Genomic DNA, 18989 nt, shown 5'->3' with positions numbered 1-18989 from the left:
CAGGAGTTCGTGTGAGGCAGTAAATCCGTTACTAGGATGGAGTGTGCGCACCATCTGGTGGCTATAAAATGGGATTTTCTGGACAATAAATTCAACTAACTTTGTAATTTGTAATTTGATATACACTAAAAACCCTTATTTTGAAGAAGACTCCGACTTCCATGGCTTTCCATGGCAGTGTATTTGTCTTCTTGTATATTGTGTTCGCATATATTTTCAGTGTTACAGCCAATTAAAGTTCAAGAGACGGAGAATTGTAAAGATGCCCTGATCCTTTGGCACTCCACTGTAAATTAGGGTCAACGTTAATCGTTTCGGAATAGCCCACTTTCGTTGTTTTAAACCAGATGTCAGTTTCAAGAATCTAAGTCTCTGCTCTAATCAGCATTCGCACCATCACTGTTATAAACTAAAAATAGAAACTTCTTCTTTCAGATAAAGTTTTTTCTGCCTTGATAATTTTGCCTGAGCGTTTGTCTCAATATAGCCTAATAATTGTCTCGCTTAATTAAAACGATATTCATAGTTGGGGGGGGGGACTGGAAATACAGCTATGCGGATTTGTAATCATCAAAATTGCATTTTGTTTTCATTCTTTCAATTTTTCATGTACTCAAACTGTCCGTTTCTGTCATGCATACAGTATGAGCATCGGTTTCCCATCCAGCTCGTTTTAAATGAAGCTGTCTCTCTTAATTAAAACGATTGTCATGGTTGGGGGGGGGGGACTGGAAATACAGCTATGCGGATTTGTAATCATCAAAATTGCATTTTGTTTTCATTCTTTCAATTTTTCATGTACTCAAACTGTCCGTTTCTGTCATGCATACAGTATGAGCATCGGTTTCCCAGATGCCCTGATCCTTTGGCACTCCACTGTAAATTAGGGTCAACGTTAATCGTTTCGGAATAGCCCACTTTCGTTGTTTTAAACCAGATGTCAGTTTCAAGAATATAAGTCTCTGCTCTAATCAGCATTCGCACCATCACTGTTATAAACTAAAAATAGAAACTTGTTATTTCAGAGAAAGTTTTTTCTGCCTTAATAATTTTGCCTGAGCGTTTGTCTCAATATAGCCTAATAATTGTCTCGCTTAATTAAAACGATATTCATAGTTGGGGGGGGGGACTGGAAATACAGCTATGCGGATTTGTAATCATCAAAATTGCATTTTGTTTTCATTCTTTCAATTTTTCATGTACTCAAACTGTCCATTTCTGTCATGCATACAGTATGAGCATCGGTTTCCCATCCAGCTCGTTTTAAATGAAGCTCACGGCGGGAGGGGGGCGTCGCCATTTTGTTTGTTTTAGTGAAACTGTACAGTGGAAGGAGGGTGAGAAAGGTAGCCTAGATACGGTTGCTAAATACGGAAAGCTACGATAGGACCGTTCCGCGTAAGTACTTTCGGCGAAAACAGAAATAAAAATGCATTTAATTGCATGCATTGGTATCATAACCATTCGATTTCGTCATGCAACTTGCTAGAAAATTCCATTCTTCCTCTCTACACCAGCGGCAAATGACAGACGCTGTGTAACATCACTTCTTTATGTTATCACTTAAAATGTCTTAATTAGCGCTTAAATTACTTATGTGGAGAATGCGTTCGGCGTCTTTGCGCATGCAAATAAAGCACGAGGAAAATCCGCACATGGCGCTCGCCGCAGATTCCAGATGTTGATCTCGCGACAGCAGACCGTTAGCTTGTTAGCTCTTCTTTTAGCTGCAGCCTTCCAAAACGTATGTCCTTTCCGTTACATTATTAACAGTCATTACAGTATCATACATTTCGTATAGTATTACATATTCTAATAACACCATTACGAGCTGAATAATAAAAGTGCAGGGGTGCGCTGACACTGTATGGTCACAGTGCATTAGTCAAGTGTGCGCATCACACAGGCCCCGCCATCACTTGCGGTCACACACCCATCTATATGTACTGAGGGGATATTTTGGAAAACGTTACACCTAGATAATTATTTTAATAAAAAATATAAAATAATTAATTTTAAAAACCGTTAGTGCGTGCATTTCTACCCGAGTTCAGTTTTTGCATCAAACATTCAAGCAGTACATCTAACATATACCAGTAAATTCTTAAAATGTTATGGCAAGCTATAATTTATTTCACCAAATAGAATTGCTGAATTGTCTTCCTAAACATTTACGATAAACACCCAACAAGGCAAGAAAACACTTAAATAACAACTAGAGATGTCCGCCAAGTTCACGAATGAATTATCCCTTTGGGTCGAATCTTTTTTTTTTTTTTTACTGAAACGGTTTCATTAATAACACACATACAAACCGATTTAATAAATACCATATTGTTTTATGACTAAATGCGTAGTAATGTAAATGCAAACTACAGTAAGTTCTAGAATTACTTCATTTAAAGGTACTGCAACAAACTAAACATGGATACGTGAAATTACAATGAACACCCTTAGAAACTGAATGTTGGTTGTATGTTATGACAAAAAGAAGTTATTAAGTACTATTTTTAGATTTCTGTGAAATAAACCATTTAAAAGACCTGAGTGATGCTATTACCTGCATAAAAATTAAAGAACGTTTTTAATGAAATATCCTGAACTGGTTGGACTGACACAGTCCTGCCACATACTCAAACAAACAGCAATTTTTTGATACCACCACAGACCCACAATATTGAAACATTTCAAACCGTGTATGACTTGGTTAAAGGTTTTTCTGCATATTTAGCTGGTATAAAGAAAAGTGGTTTGACATAAAAGATAATAAGGGGGCGTCGCCATTTTGTTTGTTTTAGTGAAACTGTACAGTGGGAGGAGGGTGAGAAAGGTACCCTAGATACGGTTGCTAAATACGGAAAGCTACGATAGGACCGTTCCGCGTAAGTACTTTCGGCGAAAACAGAAATAAAAATGCATTTAATTGCATGCATTGGTATCATAACCATTCGATTTCGTCATGCAACTTGCTAGAAAATTCCATTCTTCCTCTCTACACCAGCGGCAAATGACAGACGCTGTGTAACATCACTTCTTTATGTTATCACTTAAAATGTCTTAATTAGCGCTTAAATTACTTATGTGGAGAATGCGTTCGGCGTCTTTGCGCATGCAAATAAAGCACGAGGAAAATCCGCACATGGCGCTCGCCGCAGATTCCAGATGTTGATCTCGCGACAGCAGACCGTTAGCTTGTTAGCTCTTCTTTTAGCTGCAGCCTCCAAAACGTATGTCCTTTCCGTTACATTATTAACAGTCATTACAGTATCATACATTTCGTATAGTATTACATATTCTAATAACACCATTACGAGCTGAATAATAAAAGTGCAGGGGTGCGCTGACACTGTATGGTCACAGTGCATTAGTCAAGTGTGCGCATCACACAGGCCCCGCCATCACTTGCGGTCACACACCCATCTATATGTACTGAGGGGATATTTTGGAAAACGTTACACCTAGATAATTATTTTAATAAAAAATATAAAATAATTAATTTTAAAAACCGTTAGTGCGTGCATTTCTACCCGAGTACAGTTTTTGCATCAAACATTCAAGCAGTACATCTAACATATACCAGTAAATTCTTAAAATGTTATGGCAAGCTATAATTTATTTCACCAAATAGAATTGCTGAATTGTCTTCCTAAACATTTACGATAAACACCCAACAAGGCAAGAAAACACTTAAATAACAACTAGAGATGTCCGCCAAGTTCACGAATGAATTATCCCTTTGGGTCGAATCTTTTTTTTTTTTTTACTGAAACGGTTTCATTAATAACACACATACAAACCGATTTAATAAATACCATATTGTTTTATGACTAAATGCGTAGTAATGTAAATGCAAACTACAGTAAGTTCTAGAATTACTTCATTTAAAGGTACTGCAACAAACTAAACATGGATACGTGAAATTACAATGAACACCCTTAGAAACTGAATGTTGGTTGTATGTTATGACAAAAAGAAGTTATTAAGTACTATTTTTAGATTTCTGTGAAATAAACCATTTAAAAGACCTGAGTGATGCTATTACCTGCATAAAAATTAAAGAACGTTTTTAATGAAATATCCTGAACTGGTTGGACTGGTCCGCCAAGTTCACGAATGAATTATCCCTTTGGGTCGAATCTTTTTTTTTTTTTTTACTGAAACGGTTTCATTAATAACACACATACAAACCGATTTAATAAATACCATATTGTTTTATGACTAAATGCGTAGTAATGTAAATGCAAACTACAGTAAGTTCTAGAATTACTTCATTTAAAGGTACTGCAACAAACTAAACATGGATACGTGAAATTACAATGAACACCCTTAGAAACTGAATGTTGGTTGTATGTTATGACAAAAAGAAGTTATTAAGTACTATTTTTAGATTTCTGTGAAATAAACCATTTAAAAGACCTGAGTGATGCTATTACCTGCATAAAAATTAAAGAACGTTTTTAATGAAATCTCCTGAACTGGTTGGACTGACACAGTCCTGCCACAAACTCAAACAAACAGCAATTTTTTGATACCACCACAGACCCACAATATTGAAACATTTCAAACCGTGTATGACTTGGTTAAAGGTTTTTCTGCATATTTAGCTGGTATAAAGAAAAGTGGTTTGACATAAAAGATAATAATAATTGTTTATTAAATCATCTCTCCAAAGGTTAATAGATTCTCTTGAAATCATGCTGTTCAGGTTTATTTTTGTCCATGTTTCTTGTGGATTCCATTTTTGTTTTTTTATAATTTTTAAATGCCATGACAGAGCTTAAAATGCTTTGCAGACCTGTTTAGAGCAATAGTGCTGTTCATTTTGTAGTCCAAAAACCCTAGATTTCAAGATTGAGGTTTGACTAGTTATGTTTACGTCCACAAATTATCGTTTATGTTTATATGAACCCTGAACATTGCAATCTGATTCACATATTTGTTTACATTTTATAATCCAATTGAGAAAATAGTCTGATTTAGGCATTAGGCATTAATTTTTTCCTGTGATTCAGATTATTCCAGGTCTACACTAGTGCTATTTTGGTAATATTGAGATACTTTTTTATATATATTTTATTTTAGTTAAAATTTTTGTATTTTCTGTTTTCGTGTTAATTTTAATTAAAGTTTTGGTAATTTTGTTGTGTTTTGTCATTTTTAAATATGTCTATATACTTTTTATTAATTTTTTACTATAAATGCCTATATCGTTTTTATTCATTTTTAATTAGTTATTTTTGTACTTCAAAAGTACATATAGTACATATATTTCATTTTATTTCAAATAACGAAAATGTTTTTTATGGTTTTAGTTTTGGTTTAATAACCCTGGTCAATCAAATCAAAATGTTATTCAGATCATACTCAATCAGATGGATTGAAGTGTTTACACAAAGGCTTTTCTTTCCATTTGACACATCAATCCAATTATAAACAGAATATTTGTGGGCATGTAAACATAGCTGCTTTAAATTATGTTTAGAACAAACCATGAAAATCTCTTCAATGATGGTCACAGATCTTATTTTACTCATAAATCAAAAAACGTATTTCTAAAAATCACATTAGAAAATCCTTCTGGGGTGGCTTTCAACTTGACATCATGACTGAGCAGCTCCATTTATTTATAATATTTGCTTAATTTGATAGGTAAAAATGGCTCTCCGTACATCTGGTCACTTACTCCTGGGCGTAGTGAGGATCTACCACAGAAAAGCCAAGTACCTGCTGGCAGACTGCAATGAGGCTTTTATTAAGATTAAAATGGCTTTTCGCCCAGGTGAGTTGTGGCTAGACTACATAAGAAGTTGGTCCTGTTATACTGCAAGAGCTAATATATTGTGGACTGTTTGACACAGGTGTGGTCGACCTGCCTGAGGAGAACCGTGAAGCTGCCTACAACGCCATCACATTACCCGAAGAATTTCACGACTTCGATCAGCCTCTTCCAGACCTGGAGTATGTTCAGCTTTAACTTAGAGATATCAGAGGCTTGATGTATAAATGTAGTTAGACTTGCATGCAGTTAGTGTTGTTGACCCTTCTTTGTGTTGTGGATTGCAGCGACATTGACGTTGCTCAACAGTTCACCCTGAATCAGTCGCGTGTGGAGGAGATCACAATGCGAGAAGAAGTGGGAAACCTCAGTCTACTGCAGGAGAATGACTTTGGTATGGCATGTACACATCCTCTTTATGTTTTTATTGTCTTGCGTTTTTACCTCTTTTTATTGTTTAAATTGATCATGCATTGTCCTCATACAGTAGATAATTTATACCTGACACATTTTCCTCATCAGCTGATTTCGGGATGGATGACCGAGAGATGATGCGAGAGGAAGGTGCATTTGAAGTGGACATCATCCATGGGGCGTCTGCGTCTAACCTGCTGCTGGAGTCAGAGTCAAGTAGCGGACAGATTGCTGACAAGTCCAATCACCTAGAGTACGACCAGTACAAGGATGACTTTGGAGACAACCCTATGGAGAGCACAGAGGGAGGCATGCTGGGTAAGAGTGGCATCCGCAAGCACCTGCGTTTACAAGCATCTTGAGCCTGAGCTGGCTACTTCCTGTTCCTACAGTGGACAAGCTGCTCAGTAACGAGGATGGAGGTGGTATTTTTGATGACCCTCCAGCCATCACTGAGGGTGTGATGATGCCCCAAGACCACGGTCGAGATGATGATGATGATTTTGACAACCTTTCACGTAAGAATGCATATAACATCATGATATGTATCTATTACATATTTGGTGCTATGCATAATAATTAAACATTTTGCATTTTGTTCAATAGCAGCAGGAGGTCCAGACAGTCCTGATTCTGGTCCTGTGGAGCAGCTGCCCACCATGACAGACCAGACTGAACAGACCACCCTAGTCCATAATGAGGAGGAGGCTTTTGCTTTGGAGCCCATCGACATTACAGGTCAGCCAGAACAGAGAAATAGTAGTAATAGTGCAGTTACACAGTTAAGGTTGGCCAGTTTACAGAATTGTCACATGGACTATCACTATGCCTTATGGTCACTGATCATAAAGTTTCTACTTTAAATATGTCACCAAGGTAATATAATCTAGCTGACTGTCAATTATTAACAAATTTTTTTGTGTACCACATTCATTCATTTCATTCATTTACACATTCATTATCATATTAATTACTAATAATAAACGAGTATAATTATGGTTAATTAATTATATTTAAAATGATAAACTAGTGACCATGCCATTGTTGTGTTTTAGCTGTCATGGCATAGTTAATTTTATATTATTATAGCCAAATAACTTCCAACTATTATTGCACATTATCCTATTATATTATATTTTGTTTATTTAATTAAATTTGTTTTGTTCTCTTTTTGTTTATAAAACTGTTTCTGACATACATCATTTGTTGATGAAATAAAATGTAAATGTATGTAAATTTGTATTAAAAAAGAAACCTATAGCAAATAATTTATTGTTTTTTAAGTGTCATAATCTGTGATAAGGTTAGAGGAAAATTGGCAGGACGGATATAAATCTGGAAAAAAAAATGTTTTGTTGAGCCCTGATACACTACATTCAAAAACTTCCAACTAAAAAAGAACATTTTGTCATTATTTATTTACCCTCCTGTCATTTCTTCAGATGATTTTCTGTTGTGTTCCACAGAAGAAAGAAAGTCATACAGGTTTAAAATGATTTGAGGGTGAGTAAATAATGACATAATTTTCATTTTTAGCTAAACTTTCGCTTTGTGCCAATGCAACTAAACATCTCTTGTAAACAAAACCTAATTTTAGTTATCTTGTCATCAAACCATACTCTAATATATTATTAGTGAAGGAAACCAAAGCAAAAAGAAAGAGGAAGCTGATTGTGGACAGTGTGAAGGAGCTGGACAGTAAGACCATCCGTGCCCAGCTGAGCGACTACTCCGACATTGTTACCACTCTGGATCTGGCTCCCCCTACCAAGAAGCTGATGATGTGGAAGGAAACAGGAGGAGTGGAGAAGCTCTTCTCTCTGCCAGCTCAGCCCCTCTGGAACAGCAGACTGCTCAAGGTCAGGACAGATCTCTGGAACAAGCTGTGAGACATTAATACAGGCTTTAGTGCAACAAAATACATAAGTGGCCTTGGATATGGCTGTTTTCGGCCCTATTTTCTCATAATTATGCACAGAAATCTAATAAACAACTTATTTTGACAGTTTTTTGTAGTCTTGCCATTAAGCAATGTTGTTTCCCATTGAATTGCTACACAAATTTATACAGCAAGTTTATTAGAAATCTTCTCTAGTATCATCTGTCCTCCTAAGACCAGCTCTACCTCTCTGTGCAGATGTTCACACGCTGCCTGACCCCTTTGGTGCCCGATGAACTGAGGAAGAGAAGAAAGGGTGGAGAAGCAGACAGCTTAGACGAGTTCCTCAAAGACCTGGAGAACCCTGAGGTGCCACGAGAAGAGGCCCTGTCTCAGCAAAGAGACATCATTGGTAAAAGAGGCTGACTCATATGGCTAACTACTATTTAGATCACAAGGTGCATGTTAAAAATTTGAGGACACCAAGATTTTTAACAGTAGTTCACTAGTTTGTCACGAATGCCCATGTTTGGCTTTTTGTAGACCAGACCATCCTGGAGGAGTCCAGTGTTCTGCAGGCTTCAGCCATGGAGGGCAGTCGCACGACCCTTGATGAATCAGTCATGCCTCCTCCATCTGGACCCCGTGGACAAAAGCGCAAATCTCAGGACACAGAGCCTGCCCTACCTGTGAGATTTTAAATGACAGATTTTTAGTGTGGGTTTTGGACCCCACTGTTTGTGCTTTTCTAATTCTGTGCCCTCGCTTGTTTTCTCATAGATGCTGGAGGATGATCGTTCCTCCATTGTGTCCACACAGCATGTGAACATGCAGCAGGTGGACCTTCCACCTGAGGAACTGGGCAACATTGCACAGCTCATCCCTGAACTCGACCTGATAGGAGAGAAGAGCAAAGAGAAGAAGGATGATGAGGAGGAGGTGAGGAGGCTTTAACAACCACAAATTAGGATCAAGGAGCTAAATGAGAATAACTTTTCAGCACTAAGCATCATAATAGTACAGCTGTTTATGCCTAACTTCATTTTTAAATGCCCAGTTTTGTGTCTAAGTTTTAATTGTGCTATTCCTGTATGTTTTTAATTGATCAGTTACTATAATTTATCATATGAGGCATGTGATTAGCTGAGCACTGGTTGCACTTGATTCCTGTCAGATCGAGTACCTCAGTTAATTCTGAATTTGTGTTTAAAAGGAGGAGGAAGGTCAAAGCGGAGACCAGGATCAGGAGGAGAGAAAGTGGAACAAGAGGACGCAGCAGATGCTGCACGGTTTACAGGTTTGAACATAGACTTCATATCTTGATAAATGAGGTCTGTCAGGGCATATTCAGTTTAACCATAAAATAGTTTTCTATCCATAAATACCATCCTCTTACTTTCCACAGAGAGTCATTGCTAAGACCGGAGCAGAATCGATCAGCTTGCTGGATCTGTGCAGAAACAACAACAAGAAACAAGCAGCTGCTAAGTTCTACAGCTTTCTCGTGCTAAAGAAACAGCAGGCAGTGGAGCTCAGGCAGGACGAGCCCTACAGTGACATCATCGCCACCCCTGGCCCCAGATTTCACATTATATAGACTTTTTAATGGTCAACACTGGCAGATTTGATTCTTTCTAATAGTTTTGTTTGTATATAATGTGTTATGTATTTCTGTGCATGTGCATTTTCATGCATACTACATGTGCGCCCAGTCTCGCGTGCAAAAAAAAGACTTTTATAATGTCAAAAAAGTGCTTCTTTTAACAGTTTCTCAATACAAGCATGCACATTGGACAAAAAACTAAATGGTTCTGAACTGTTCTGACCTGGTTGAGGTTAAAAATATAATGCTTTGTTCTCAAACTTACAGAAACGCTTATCTTAGAAAGTACAAATCTAATTGCGATCATTGAAGTGAAATTGCACAGCTGTTGCCACTCAATTAGTTTGTTGTGCTCACTTTCAAAGGCTTTGAGCCTTCAGTTTGTTCTCTTTAATCACGTTTTCAGATGCATCTGTTTCATTATTTAATGGTTCCTGTTGTTTTGCATGCTTTGAATTACATATTGACATGCAACATACATGTTTACTTTCATGAAAGTATTTTCTTTGTTTAAACAAAAGAGTAACATTTTAGCTGCTCCAAAGATAAAATAAAATTTAAAAAAATCATAGTTTGTATGTTTAAAAACTTGAACACAAGACACAACAGACCCGCTAGATTTAAATCAGTACAGCCAGCGAAAGAATGAAACTTAAAACAATACATTATAAAAGTTGGAAGGGAATGGGACATTAGAGGTGTTTTAGGAATAGAAAATGATCAGAATGAAGTTACCAGGGCAATAATGAATTTTTTGCAAGAAAGCGGTTTAGTTAGAATAATTTAGGATCATAATGAAGTCATGATGTTACACACTCCAATATAGTAGGTGGCAGTATGCACCTTAACGTTGGCCTGTAACCGCCAGAAAACTAAAAGAAGAAGAAGACTGAATTTATTACGCAATTATTCACCCGTGCGTTAGGGGGCGCTGAGACCCACTGCGTGCGTTGCGCATCACTAGCGAAGAAGACTGGAAACAACACGCGAACTGGTAGTAGTTTGTATATGAGGAGGTTTATATGGTACTACCGAAAACAGGTAATGTCATATTTTTAAAAGATGTCAGCTCATGTCTAGGATATAGTAACGCTGTGATACAAACTGAATCTTTTCTTATTCCAGCCAGGAAAACTGAGTCGTCATGCATGTTTGCCAGCGGTGTGTGAGTTTGTTGCTCTCGAGGCCTTTATCTGCAGCTCTCCAGCACTCGACTCGCGCACTGCATCAGCGCTCACATCTCACACTGCTGCAGCACAGCACCAGACACACACTCTCACAGAGACACAGCAGACAGACATGGAGACACTTCGCGGACCACCAAGCTGCTTCGCCAGATGTCTATAATAAGATTGATCTTGCGCAAAAACAGGTTGTGCCATTAAATTCTGAAGTGCATCGAATAGGTAAGTAAAGGTATGTATTATATCTACTTGCTTATGAATCCCTGATTGAATTGGCATGCTCATCATCTGTCTTGCTTTCTGTAGATTTGGATGCAGCTGTGCATACTTCACCGCTCCAGGAAATCAGCGAGGAGGAAGCAGTCCAGATCCAAGTACCTTCTGCCCTTCCACCAGAATCTTCCACGCTCAGACCTTATGTGGATAAATCAGAAACTCTCAGCAAACTGGTTCAGCTTGGTGTGTCTCATATTTTAAGTAAGTTATGTTGGATTATTCGGGATTTGTCTAATCTTTTGGTTATTTTCCAGGTGTCAACCTCTGGAAACTAGAACAGAGACCCAATGTGGGTTCCATGCTGGTTAGACTTGACTTCCATGCCGATGTCGCACCCAGACTACTCTTCCTCAAAGATCTGGGAGTTGAAGAGTCTAAACTGGGCCAACTGCTCACCAAGAACCCCTTCATCCTCACAGAAAGCCTGGACAACCTTGAAGCCAGGTCAGAAAGAGAATATAATACTATGTATAATACACTGTAGTGTAAAACTTTTACAAACTAATTAGCAGCTTTTAGAAAGATTTGATCCTTGACTTAGCATTGAAACTTCTCTCATGCTGTTTCACGGGTATCATGTTGATAATTTTCTTTTAAAGGTTACCTTATTTCTTTGGTCTGTTTATTTTAAGGGTGTCCTACTTGAAATCAAAGAAGTTCAGTAAGCAGTCTGTGGCTGCTATGGTGAGCAAAGCTCCATACCTGCTTAACTTCAGTGTTGAGAGGCTCGACAACCGCCTTGGATTTTTTCAGAAGCAGTTGGGACTCAGTGCTGAGAAGGTGAAGTGGAATTACATATATATATTTTTTTATAGAACAAAAAAAGATCACTGCTTATATGCTTATAAATATTTTTAGTTTAAATCTATAATGAAGTGATTTTCACCTACATTTACCATGAGAGTTGTTGTTGTCATGATTTTTGCTTTAGACCCGAGATATTGTGACTCGCCTACCAAAACTATTGTGTGGCAGTTTAGAGCCAATTAAAGAGAATCTAAAGGTCTGACACTTTGTTGATTTGTTTATTCTTCATAATATATATTTCTATTTTTTTATTGTGATATTAAATGTGACAGGAATTCATTTATTTCTCTCATCCAGGTTTGTGAACTGGAGTTTGGATTTCGTGGAAATGAAATCCAGCATATTGTGACCACAGTTCCTAAAGTTCTAATAGCCAATAAAAGAAAACTCACCCAAATATTTGACTTCGTTCACAACACCATGGATGTTCCACACTCACTTGTTGCAAAGTTCCCACAGGTACATATTATTTAGTCCTTTCATAATGGTTTGGTTCGAAGCCCTATAAATGCAAATGCAGTTTAGAGTTTATTTATAAATTTAGAGTTGTGATTGTATGTACAGATAGAATAATTTATCTTGAGGCACTTTGCATAGTATTTCTCTTTTGTCAGATAAGAGGAATAACTGGTGTATTCTGGTGTAATAAATGTTAAATCGAAATTTTCCATGCAGTGTAATATGTGCGTTTACTTGATACTGTGCAACATGCAAATTTTAATTTTTTTTTACTTTCTCAAAGGTCCTTAATGCCAAATTTCTTCGCATCCGGGAGCGACACTTGTTTCTAGAGTACTTAGGCCGGGCTCAGTACCAACCATCTCAACCCAACTACATCTCCTTGGATCGCTTGGTGTTTCTGCCTGATGATGTTTTCTGCTCAGAAGTAGCATTAGCCACTCTTGAAGACTTTGAAAGATTTCAGAAAACGTTGTAGATGTACAGAATAAATGGAATTATGTTTAATAGTTGGGTTGTATGAACATAGTTTTATAAATAAACATTAAAAAGTTAAATTGGTTATAGTACCAGTTCATCTTTTATCCTGTGATGATATACTACATTTAATAGGAGGCTGGAAATAACCCTTGGTGTACTTGTGTAAGTCAAATTATACAGGTCTAGATCTAAAACCAAATTTGCCACATAAATTTGAAGCGAAAAGCTGTAAAGTTCAGACTTTTTTCCCATTATTTCTTTTTTTTTTTCTGTGAATGTTAAGTTATTAATCTCAGATAAAATACAAATAGGAAGTAACTAATTTAATTTGGGTCTGTCAGACCTCAGTACTTTTTTTAACCTCTGTGATCTTCTTAAAGAGATGAAGATAATATCCTCCACACTTCACATACTTGAGGTGAAGCAAAATATTGCTTTTAATTATTAAATTAAAAACACAGGGAAATGAATCTGATGGCAAGCAATCCAGCTTTTGGAATGTGTTCCTCCAGTCCCATGGAGAAACATGTTGATGCAGTGGCTTAAAAGTTGTTGATTATATTTTGTATAGGGACTTATCTTAACCAGTATAAGTTTCATAAATATTATAGCCTCCTAGTATAAGGGAAAAGGGGCGGGAACAGAATCTGATGGCTTGCAATCCAGTTATCGGAATGTGTCCCATGGAGACATGTTGATATAGAAGCTTAAAAACTATTGTTTATGCAGCATCACTACAGGAAACATTAACCTAAGAGGAAAAGTAAGAGCAACAGGCTTTCACACGATCACTGGTAACCGAAAAATCTAGTAGGCGAAAAAAATAATTTCAAACAATGTGCGCATTCCATTTATGTGATGATTAGAACACAAGACTATTTTTTTTTTACAAGTCTTTGTTGCTTGATATCCACTCTCGTTAACAATTTTCTCGTTAACAATTTTCTCGCTTAAATTGTGCATGGTTACCAGCAGTGTCAGTGAAGATTATGCGTGCATTTAAATATGCTACATGTGAAGAAAATAAAGAAAACGTCATTATCCCATTTTTATTGTACGTAATTTATAATCAAGCTGTAGATTTTAATAAACTATGCAAAATTTGGGCTAAAGTATTTATCTATAAAACCCCTGGTGTGTTAGACATTTTATTCCAAACGTGTTTAAAATGACATTTCTATCATATAATATGTTGGGATTAGAGAGATTAAATAAAATAGTGAGAATGTGGAAAAAACAGATCAAGAAAAATTACGAAAAACTAAATCTTTCTAAAAAAAAAATTGTGACAGCCAATGACCCCACGCGGTCACATGCCGAGAAAAGCTGATTGCGTAATCACCGGACGAGACGTCACGTATCCCACAATCCTGTGCGACTTTCCCAGTGAACAGAAATGGCGTCGAGGGCACCAGGTAAAATGTTGTGTTATTTGTGTGAGCGTTTTGGAAAATTGCGAGCGTATGAATTTGTTGCCATCATTTTAAAGAGTTATTATACCACCTGCCTGATTTCTGTGCTATTCGAATGACAGTGTGTTGACGAGGTTGTTAGTTTAGTCATGTAAAGCACTGGTGTCCTCTACTGTGTGTCCCCGTCTGTCTCCAGCGGGCTGTACGTTACCAGTCAAAATATGACTATGTTCTGATTCCATTCCCACGTAACTGTCTATTTATGTCCTAATTAGTGGAAACGATGCATTAGGAAGAATAAAATTCTCCGTGATTCAGTCATTGATGGTTAACCGGGAATACAGGTGGTTAACTGAATCTAATGTCAGCTGGGACATCATGTTCATCAGTGAATTTTCTGCTATAATAACCCAATTCCCACCTGTCATAAACGTATTCTGTGGTTAACGGATCTGGAGCTTAAGTCATGTTGCTTTAAGGTGGATGACATTTTAGAATACTTGCCTCATTACTTACCTCTAATTTTGGGTGTTATGTATATTCCTGTCCCTGTACAGCGGCAACCAGCAGGCTCATGGTGGGCTTCAGGAAGTGGTACTACAATGCATGCGGTTTCAACAAATTTGGTAAGCAGTGCTTTCTCTTTACAATGCAGACAAGCATTGTTTAGAACTTGTGACCTTCATGGACTGATATTTACATAGAAAACAAATGTACCAATTTCTGTCATTACATGTCATATAGGCTTGATGCGGGATGATACCATCAATGAGGACACTGATGTGAAAGAAGCCATTCGTCGGCTCCCAGAACAAGTTTACAATGACAGAATGTTCCGTCTCAAGAGAGCTCTGGATCTTTCAATGAAACAACAGATTCTTCCCAAGGACCAGTGGACTAAATATGAGGAGGTGAGAAAGCATGTTAGCTTAATGTATTCTAATTTTAGCTGCTTTTTCTTTGTGTCGTGTGCCTCAAATATTTTTATGACCCAAATATTTTTAGATAGTGTTCTGATTTTTTGACATCATATTTTGTTTTGTTTTTTAAATATGAGAATTTCATATTTTAAGTGATCAATTTACTGAAAAAAAAAATTCCATGTTTTGTCATACAAACGTAGATTGTAGGAAAAACATGCATGCCGCTCTTTTTCATGTAATAAAAGTGAATAGGGACAGACACTGAGTGTCTTGAATGAAATATTTGTGTGTTTGCACATTTTTCTATATAATTTTATTCACCATGGGTTTGGAAAATACATGAGATATTTTTTATGGGGTTAACATATGTGTTTGTTAATGTACATCTATTTAAGCATCTGCTTAATAAATGTTTTTCACCATTAATATTGTTCTTTGTAGGATGTGCATTACCTTGAGCCCTATCTGGAGGAGGTTATGTGTGAAAGGAAGGAAAAAGAGGAGTGGGCAAAGAAGTAGGATGAGTGCGAAGAGACTGAAGCTCCTCTTTGGTGTGATGTCTGCTGTCTTGTATTTAAGAGAAAATGTATAATGTGATGAGTCCCTATACTTATTAAAATTTCCTTTCTGACATAACTCTTCACATGCCTGTTGTTGTTTTTTTCTTCTTTTAAATGGAAAAAGTAATGACAATTTTGTAGTCAATGAATCTTTCAAAGACAGTTTAATGGGATGTTACAGTAGACTCAAAAGATAAGGCCATTTGTTTAAATACAGACTTTAAGAACAATAAATGCACAATATACAGTGACTGTATATATAAAGTGACTAACAGATTTTTCAAGACATACGTAAAATTTCATAACTACAGTTTACCTTAAACAGTGTTCACTATTCATCAGTTACAAAAGTACAATCACACAAATAAATCCTGTTATGCATTTACAGCTGAAAATACGTTGAATTCTTTATTGCACACCTTAATATACATTACTACACAATTGCATGCCCATGTATTATTTGTAGCGACTGATCTTTTTGTTTCTGTTATTCCAACCTTTATATGTGCTGTGGATTCATTAAAGTCACATTAGCTCTTTAAATTTATGTAGAAAAAAAAAATGTAAAGACAGTATTTTAAGTTTTATTTTACTGGACTGGGCTGGTACTGAAATACTCATAAGTTGTGTTATTAATACTTTACGTATAAGTATGTTATGCATTCATTATTTTAAATGCTTTATAAAGTAAATATTAATCACGGCCATTATTGCATTATTTCCTCCTATACGTTTGGAGTTGGTAAGATTTTTATTTTCAGTTGCTCAAGGCTGCATTTATTTGATCCAATACTGTGACAGTAATATTTCAATTTGAAATAACTTCTATTTGAATATACTTTAATTTTATTCCTGGGATGGCACGTGCATTTTTAGCACTCTCACTCCATCATTCTTTGCTCTCTCCGTTGGGTAACACTGTTGACTGTGTCAATGAAGTTTCCTATGACACTGTTGAAGGAGTGCAGCAAGGAGACTCCCAGCTCATTGCTCGTCTCATTGATGTCAGGATCATAGGCTCCAAATAATGGCGTGCAGACTTCTATATGTCCTTTTCCCTCCCTCTCTAGGATGCCAACAAGTTCAGTCTTGGCTTGTTGGAACTTCTCTGTGTCATAATTTATCAGCATCCTATCATCCAGTGGATAGGTTACACCTTCAGGATAACAGTCACGAGGGACAGGCAGCTCAACATATCTGAGACAATATGTAATACAATCAAATGACAAGAAAAACAACCAAATAGATATCAGTGAACACATGGTTTTACTGTACCTCAATGCAGGAAAACCCAGTGCCAGCATATTGAAAAGATGGCACAGAGCAGGTGTGCTCAGTGGATTACCCAGGATCTTCAATTCCTCTAGCCCATGACAGGGTGTCAGGGCTTGTGTGAGCAGATCCAGTTTATCATCATCCAGTCCACACTCCTCCAGACCCAGACTAGTGAGTGTGGCACAACAGCGATGCAGAAGCTTCCGGAAGGTGTTGGGGAAGAGGTCGGCTACCTCATGACCGCTTAAGTCCAGCTTTACTATGTGTTCACTGTGCAGGCTGTTGGCGAAGTAGGCCATGTCCACTGCGTTAAGACTGCAGTTCGCTAACTCAATACACTGCAGTGGAGTATTCAGTGGACTGGCAAATCAAAAAGATTATAGTTACTCAAAACAAGTGTTTAGGAATGATCTCAATTAAGATTAAGCATCAAACTGCAACAGTGCAATTTACACTAAATTCAGTTAACAATACTATTAATTTTATATACATGTTATATAATATTGTGTATTAATATTTAAAAAAATAATAATAATTTAAACAATTTGATAGAATGCAGCATTGAGATCCACTGAGAAAACTTTTTAGTGATTTACTGGGCAATACAATTTTTGCAACTCTACTTCACATCTAGAAGTCTCAAACTTACCAAGCCTGCATTTATTTGATCAAAAATACAGTAAAATTGAAATCAACTCTTTTTCTATTTTAATATTTTTTTAAATGTAATGTATTCCTGTGATGGCAAAGCTGAATTTTCAGCAGTCATTACTCCAGTCTTCAGTGATCCTTCAGGAATCATGCTACTGAAAAAAAACAAAAAAACATTTCCTTTATTTTTATTATTTCCACTATCAATGTTAAATTTTTATTTATTTTGTTGGAAACCGTAATTTTTCTTTTACTCTTTAATGAATAGGAGGTTCAAAAGAACAGCGTTTATTTGAAATCTTACATTATAAATGTCTTTGCTGTCACTTTTTATCAATGTAATGCACCCTTGCTGAAAAGAAGCATTATTTTGTAATAAATAAATAAATCACTGACCTCAAAATTTTGAACAGTAGTGCATATATACAAATCTATTGGATACAACAGGAAATATATAGCAAACTTCACAATCCATATGAAGTTCCAGATATACATTATTTAAAATGCTACATCTGCTTCTGGGGTGAATTAATATCTTATAGGTCAGATTTTGTTTTGGTACCATAAATCACTCTGTTAATATACACCTATGAGACGTGATGTTTTGACTGTTATAAGACACGTGTGCTGCTATTTACAGTAAATATAGAACATATTGTGTTGCCAGAGTCATGTCCTGGCCTACTTCAGGTTTGCAGTCAAGCAGTCACACAACAAACAGAGAGCCATCCAAACAACAACAACATGCTAAACAAAATGGCTTGATATTAAACAGCTGATTAGACTGCAAAACCGTGTCAGATCTTATATTTAAATTAAAAAGATACCTTATGGTAACTCCCATCCAAAAGGCTGGGGTCAGTAAAAAAATGTCTATCCAAAAAAATATTATTGAAAATAGTTTTCAACAATGATAATAATAAGAAATGTATATATCTTGAGCACCAAATCAGCATATTAGAATGATTTCTGAAGGATCATGTGACACTGAAGACTGGAGTTGAAAAATTCAGCTTTGCCATATCACAGCAATAAATAAAAATTTAAAATATGTGACCCTGGACCACAAAACCAGTCATAAGGGTAAATGTTTTTAAAGGGGTCATTGGATGGCCATTTTCCACAAGTTGACATGATTCTTTAGGGTCTTAATGAAAATTCTGTAACATACTTTGGTTAAAATTTTTCAATGGTAGTGTAAAACAAACCTTTTTTACCCTTGTCAAAAACAGCTCTTTTCAGAGCAAGCTGTTTTCTGCATGTTCCTTTAAATGTTAATTGAGCTCTGCT

The 18989-nt window shown here is 36.5% G+C and overlaps 4 protein-coding genes across 7 annotated transcripts in view; 3 read left to right on the top strand and 1 right to left on the bottom strand.

Annotated features, from left to right (window-relative positions):
- The first annotated feature begins 4663 nt into the window (after positions 1-4663).
- Positions 4664-10242, top strand: LOC107706217 (double-strand-break repair protein rad21 homolog). Of its 2 annotated transcripts, XM_016509849.1 has the most exons (13): positions 4664-4672; positions 5650-5779; positions 5859-5958; positions 6064-6170; positions 6299-6508; positions 6583-6708; positions 6797-6928; positions 7826-8049; positions 8328-8481; positions 8613-8758; positions 8850-9008; positions 9283-9366; positions 9475-10242. In XM_016509849.1, exons 2-13 carry the CDS (start codon positions 5656-5658, stop codon positions 9664-9666), a joined length of 1758 nt encoding a protein of 585 aa, XP_016365335.1. In that variant the 5' UTR covers positions 4664-4672; positions 5650-5655; the 3' UTR covers positions 9667-10242. The 2 variants fall into 2 exon arrangements, with proteins under 2 accessions (XP_016365335.1, XP_016365334.1); XM_016509848.1 differs by lacking the exon at positions 4664-4672 and having other exon boundaries at positions 5381-5779.
- A 352-nt stretch (positions 10243-10594) lies between these two features.
- On the top strand, positions 10595-12955 carry LOC107706158 (transcription termination factor 3, mitochondrial-like). 2 transcript variants are annotated; one of them, XM_016509741.1, is made up of 8 exons: positions 10595-10713; positions 10798-11078; positions 11163-11315; positions 11408-11576; positions 11765-11912; positions 12064-12135; positions 12237-12398; positions 12682-12955. In XM_016509741.1, the coding sequence occupies exons 2-8, from the start codon at positions 10817-10819 to the stop codon at positions 12874-12876; spliced, it is 1161 nt and encodes a 386-aa protein (XP_016365227.1). In that variant the 5' UTR covers positions 10595-10713; positions 10798-10816; the 3' UTR covers positions 12877-12955. The 2 variants fall into 2 exon arrangements, with proteins under 2 accessions (XP_016365227.1, XP_016365225.1); XM_016509739.1 differs by having other exon boundaries at positions 11387-11576.
- Positions 12956-14196: 1241 nt separating this feature from the next.
- LOC107706157 (cytochrome b-c1 complex subunit 7-like) lies at positions 14197-15849 on the top strand. Its single transcript, XM_016509738.1, has 4 exons — positions 14197-14293; positions 14848-14916; positions 15035-15201; positions 15655-15849. Exons 1-4 carry the CDS (start codon positions 14275-14277, stop codon positions 15730-15732), a joined length of 333 nt encoding a protein of 110 aa, XP_016365224.1. The 5' UTR covers positions 14197-14274; the 3' UTR covers positions 15733-15849.
- A 730-nt stretch (positions 15850-16579) lies between these two features.
- Positions 16580-18989, bottom strand: part of lrrc14b (leucine rich repeat containing 14B) — an 8236-nt gene continuing 5826 nt past the window's right edge. The window contains exons 2-3 of one of the 2 annotated variants that reach the window (XM_016509736.1): positions 17049-17408; positions 16580-16970 (exon numbers count right to left, since the gene is read on the bottom strand). In XM_016509736.1, coding sequence (XP_016365222.1) covers positions 16655-16970; positions 17049-17408 — 676 coding nt within the window. In that variant the 3' untranslated portion in view covers positions 16580-16654. The remainder of the gene's footprint in view (positions 16971-17048; positions 17409-18989) is intronic. The other variant, XM_016509737.1, reaches the window with a different exon arrangement.

Source organism: Sinocyclocheilus rhinocerous, unplaced genomic scaffold, assembly GCF_001515625.1.
Source record: "Sinocyclocheilus rhinocerous isolate Xijiao unplaced genomic scaffold, SAMN03320098_v1.1 scaffold53, whole genome shotgun sequence".
NCBI lineage: Eukaryota > Metazoa > Chordata > Actinopteri > Cypriniformes > Cyprinidae > Sinocyclocheilus > Sinocyclocheilus rhinocerous.
This window is presented reverse-complemented; position numbering and strand designations above follow the sequence as displayed.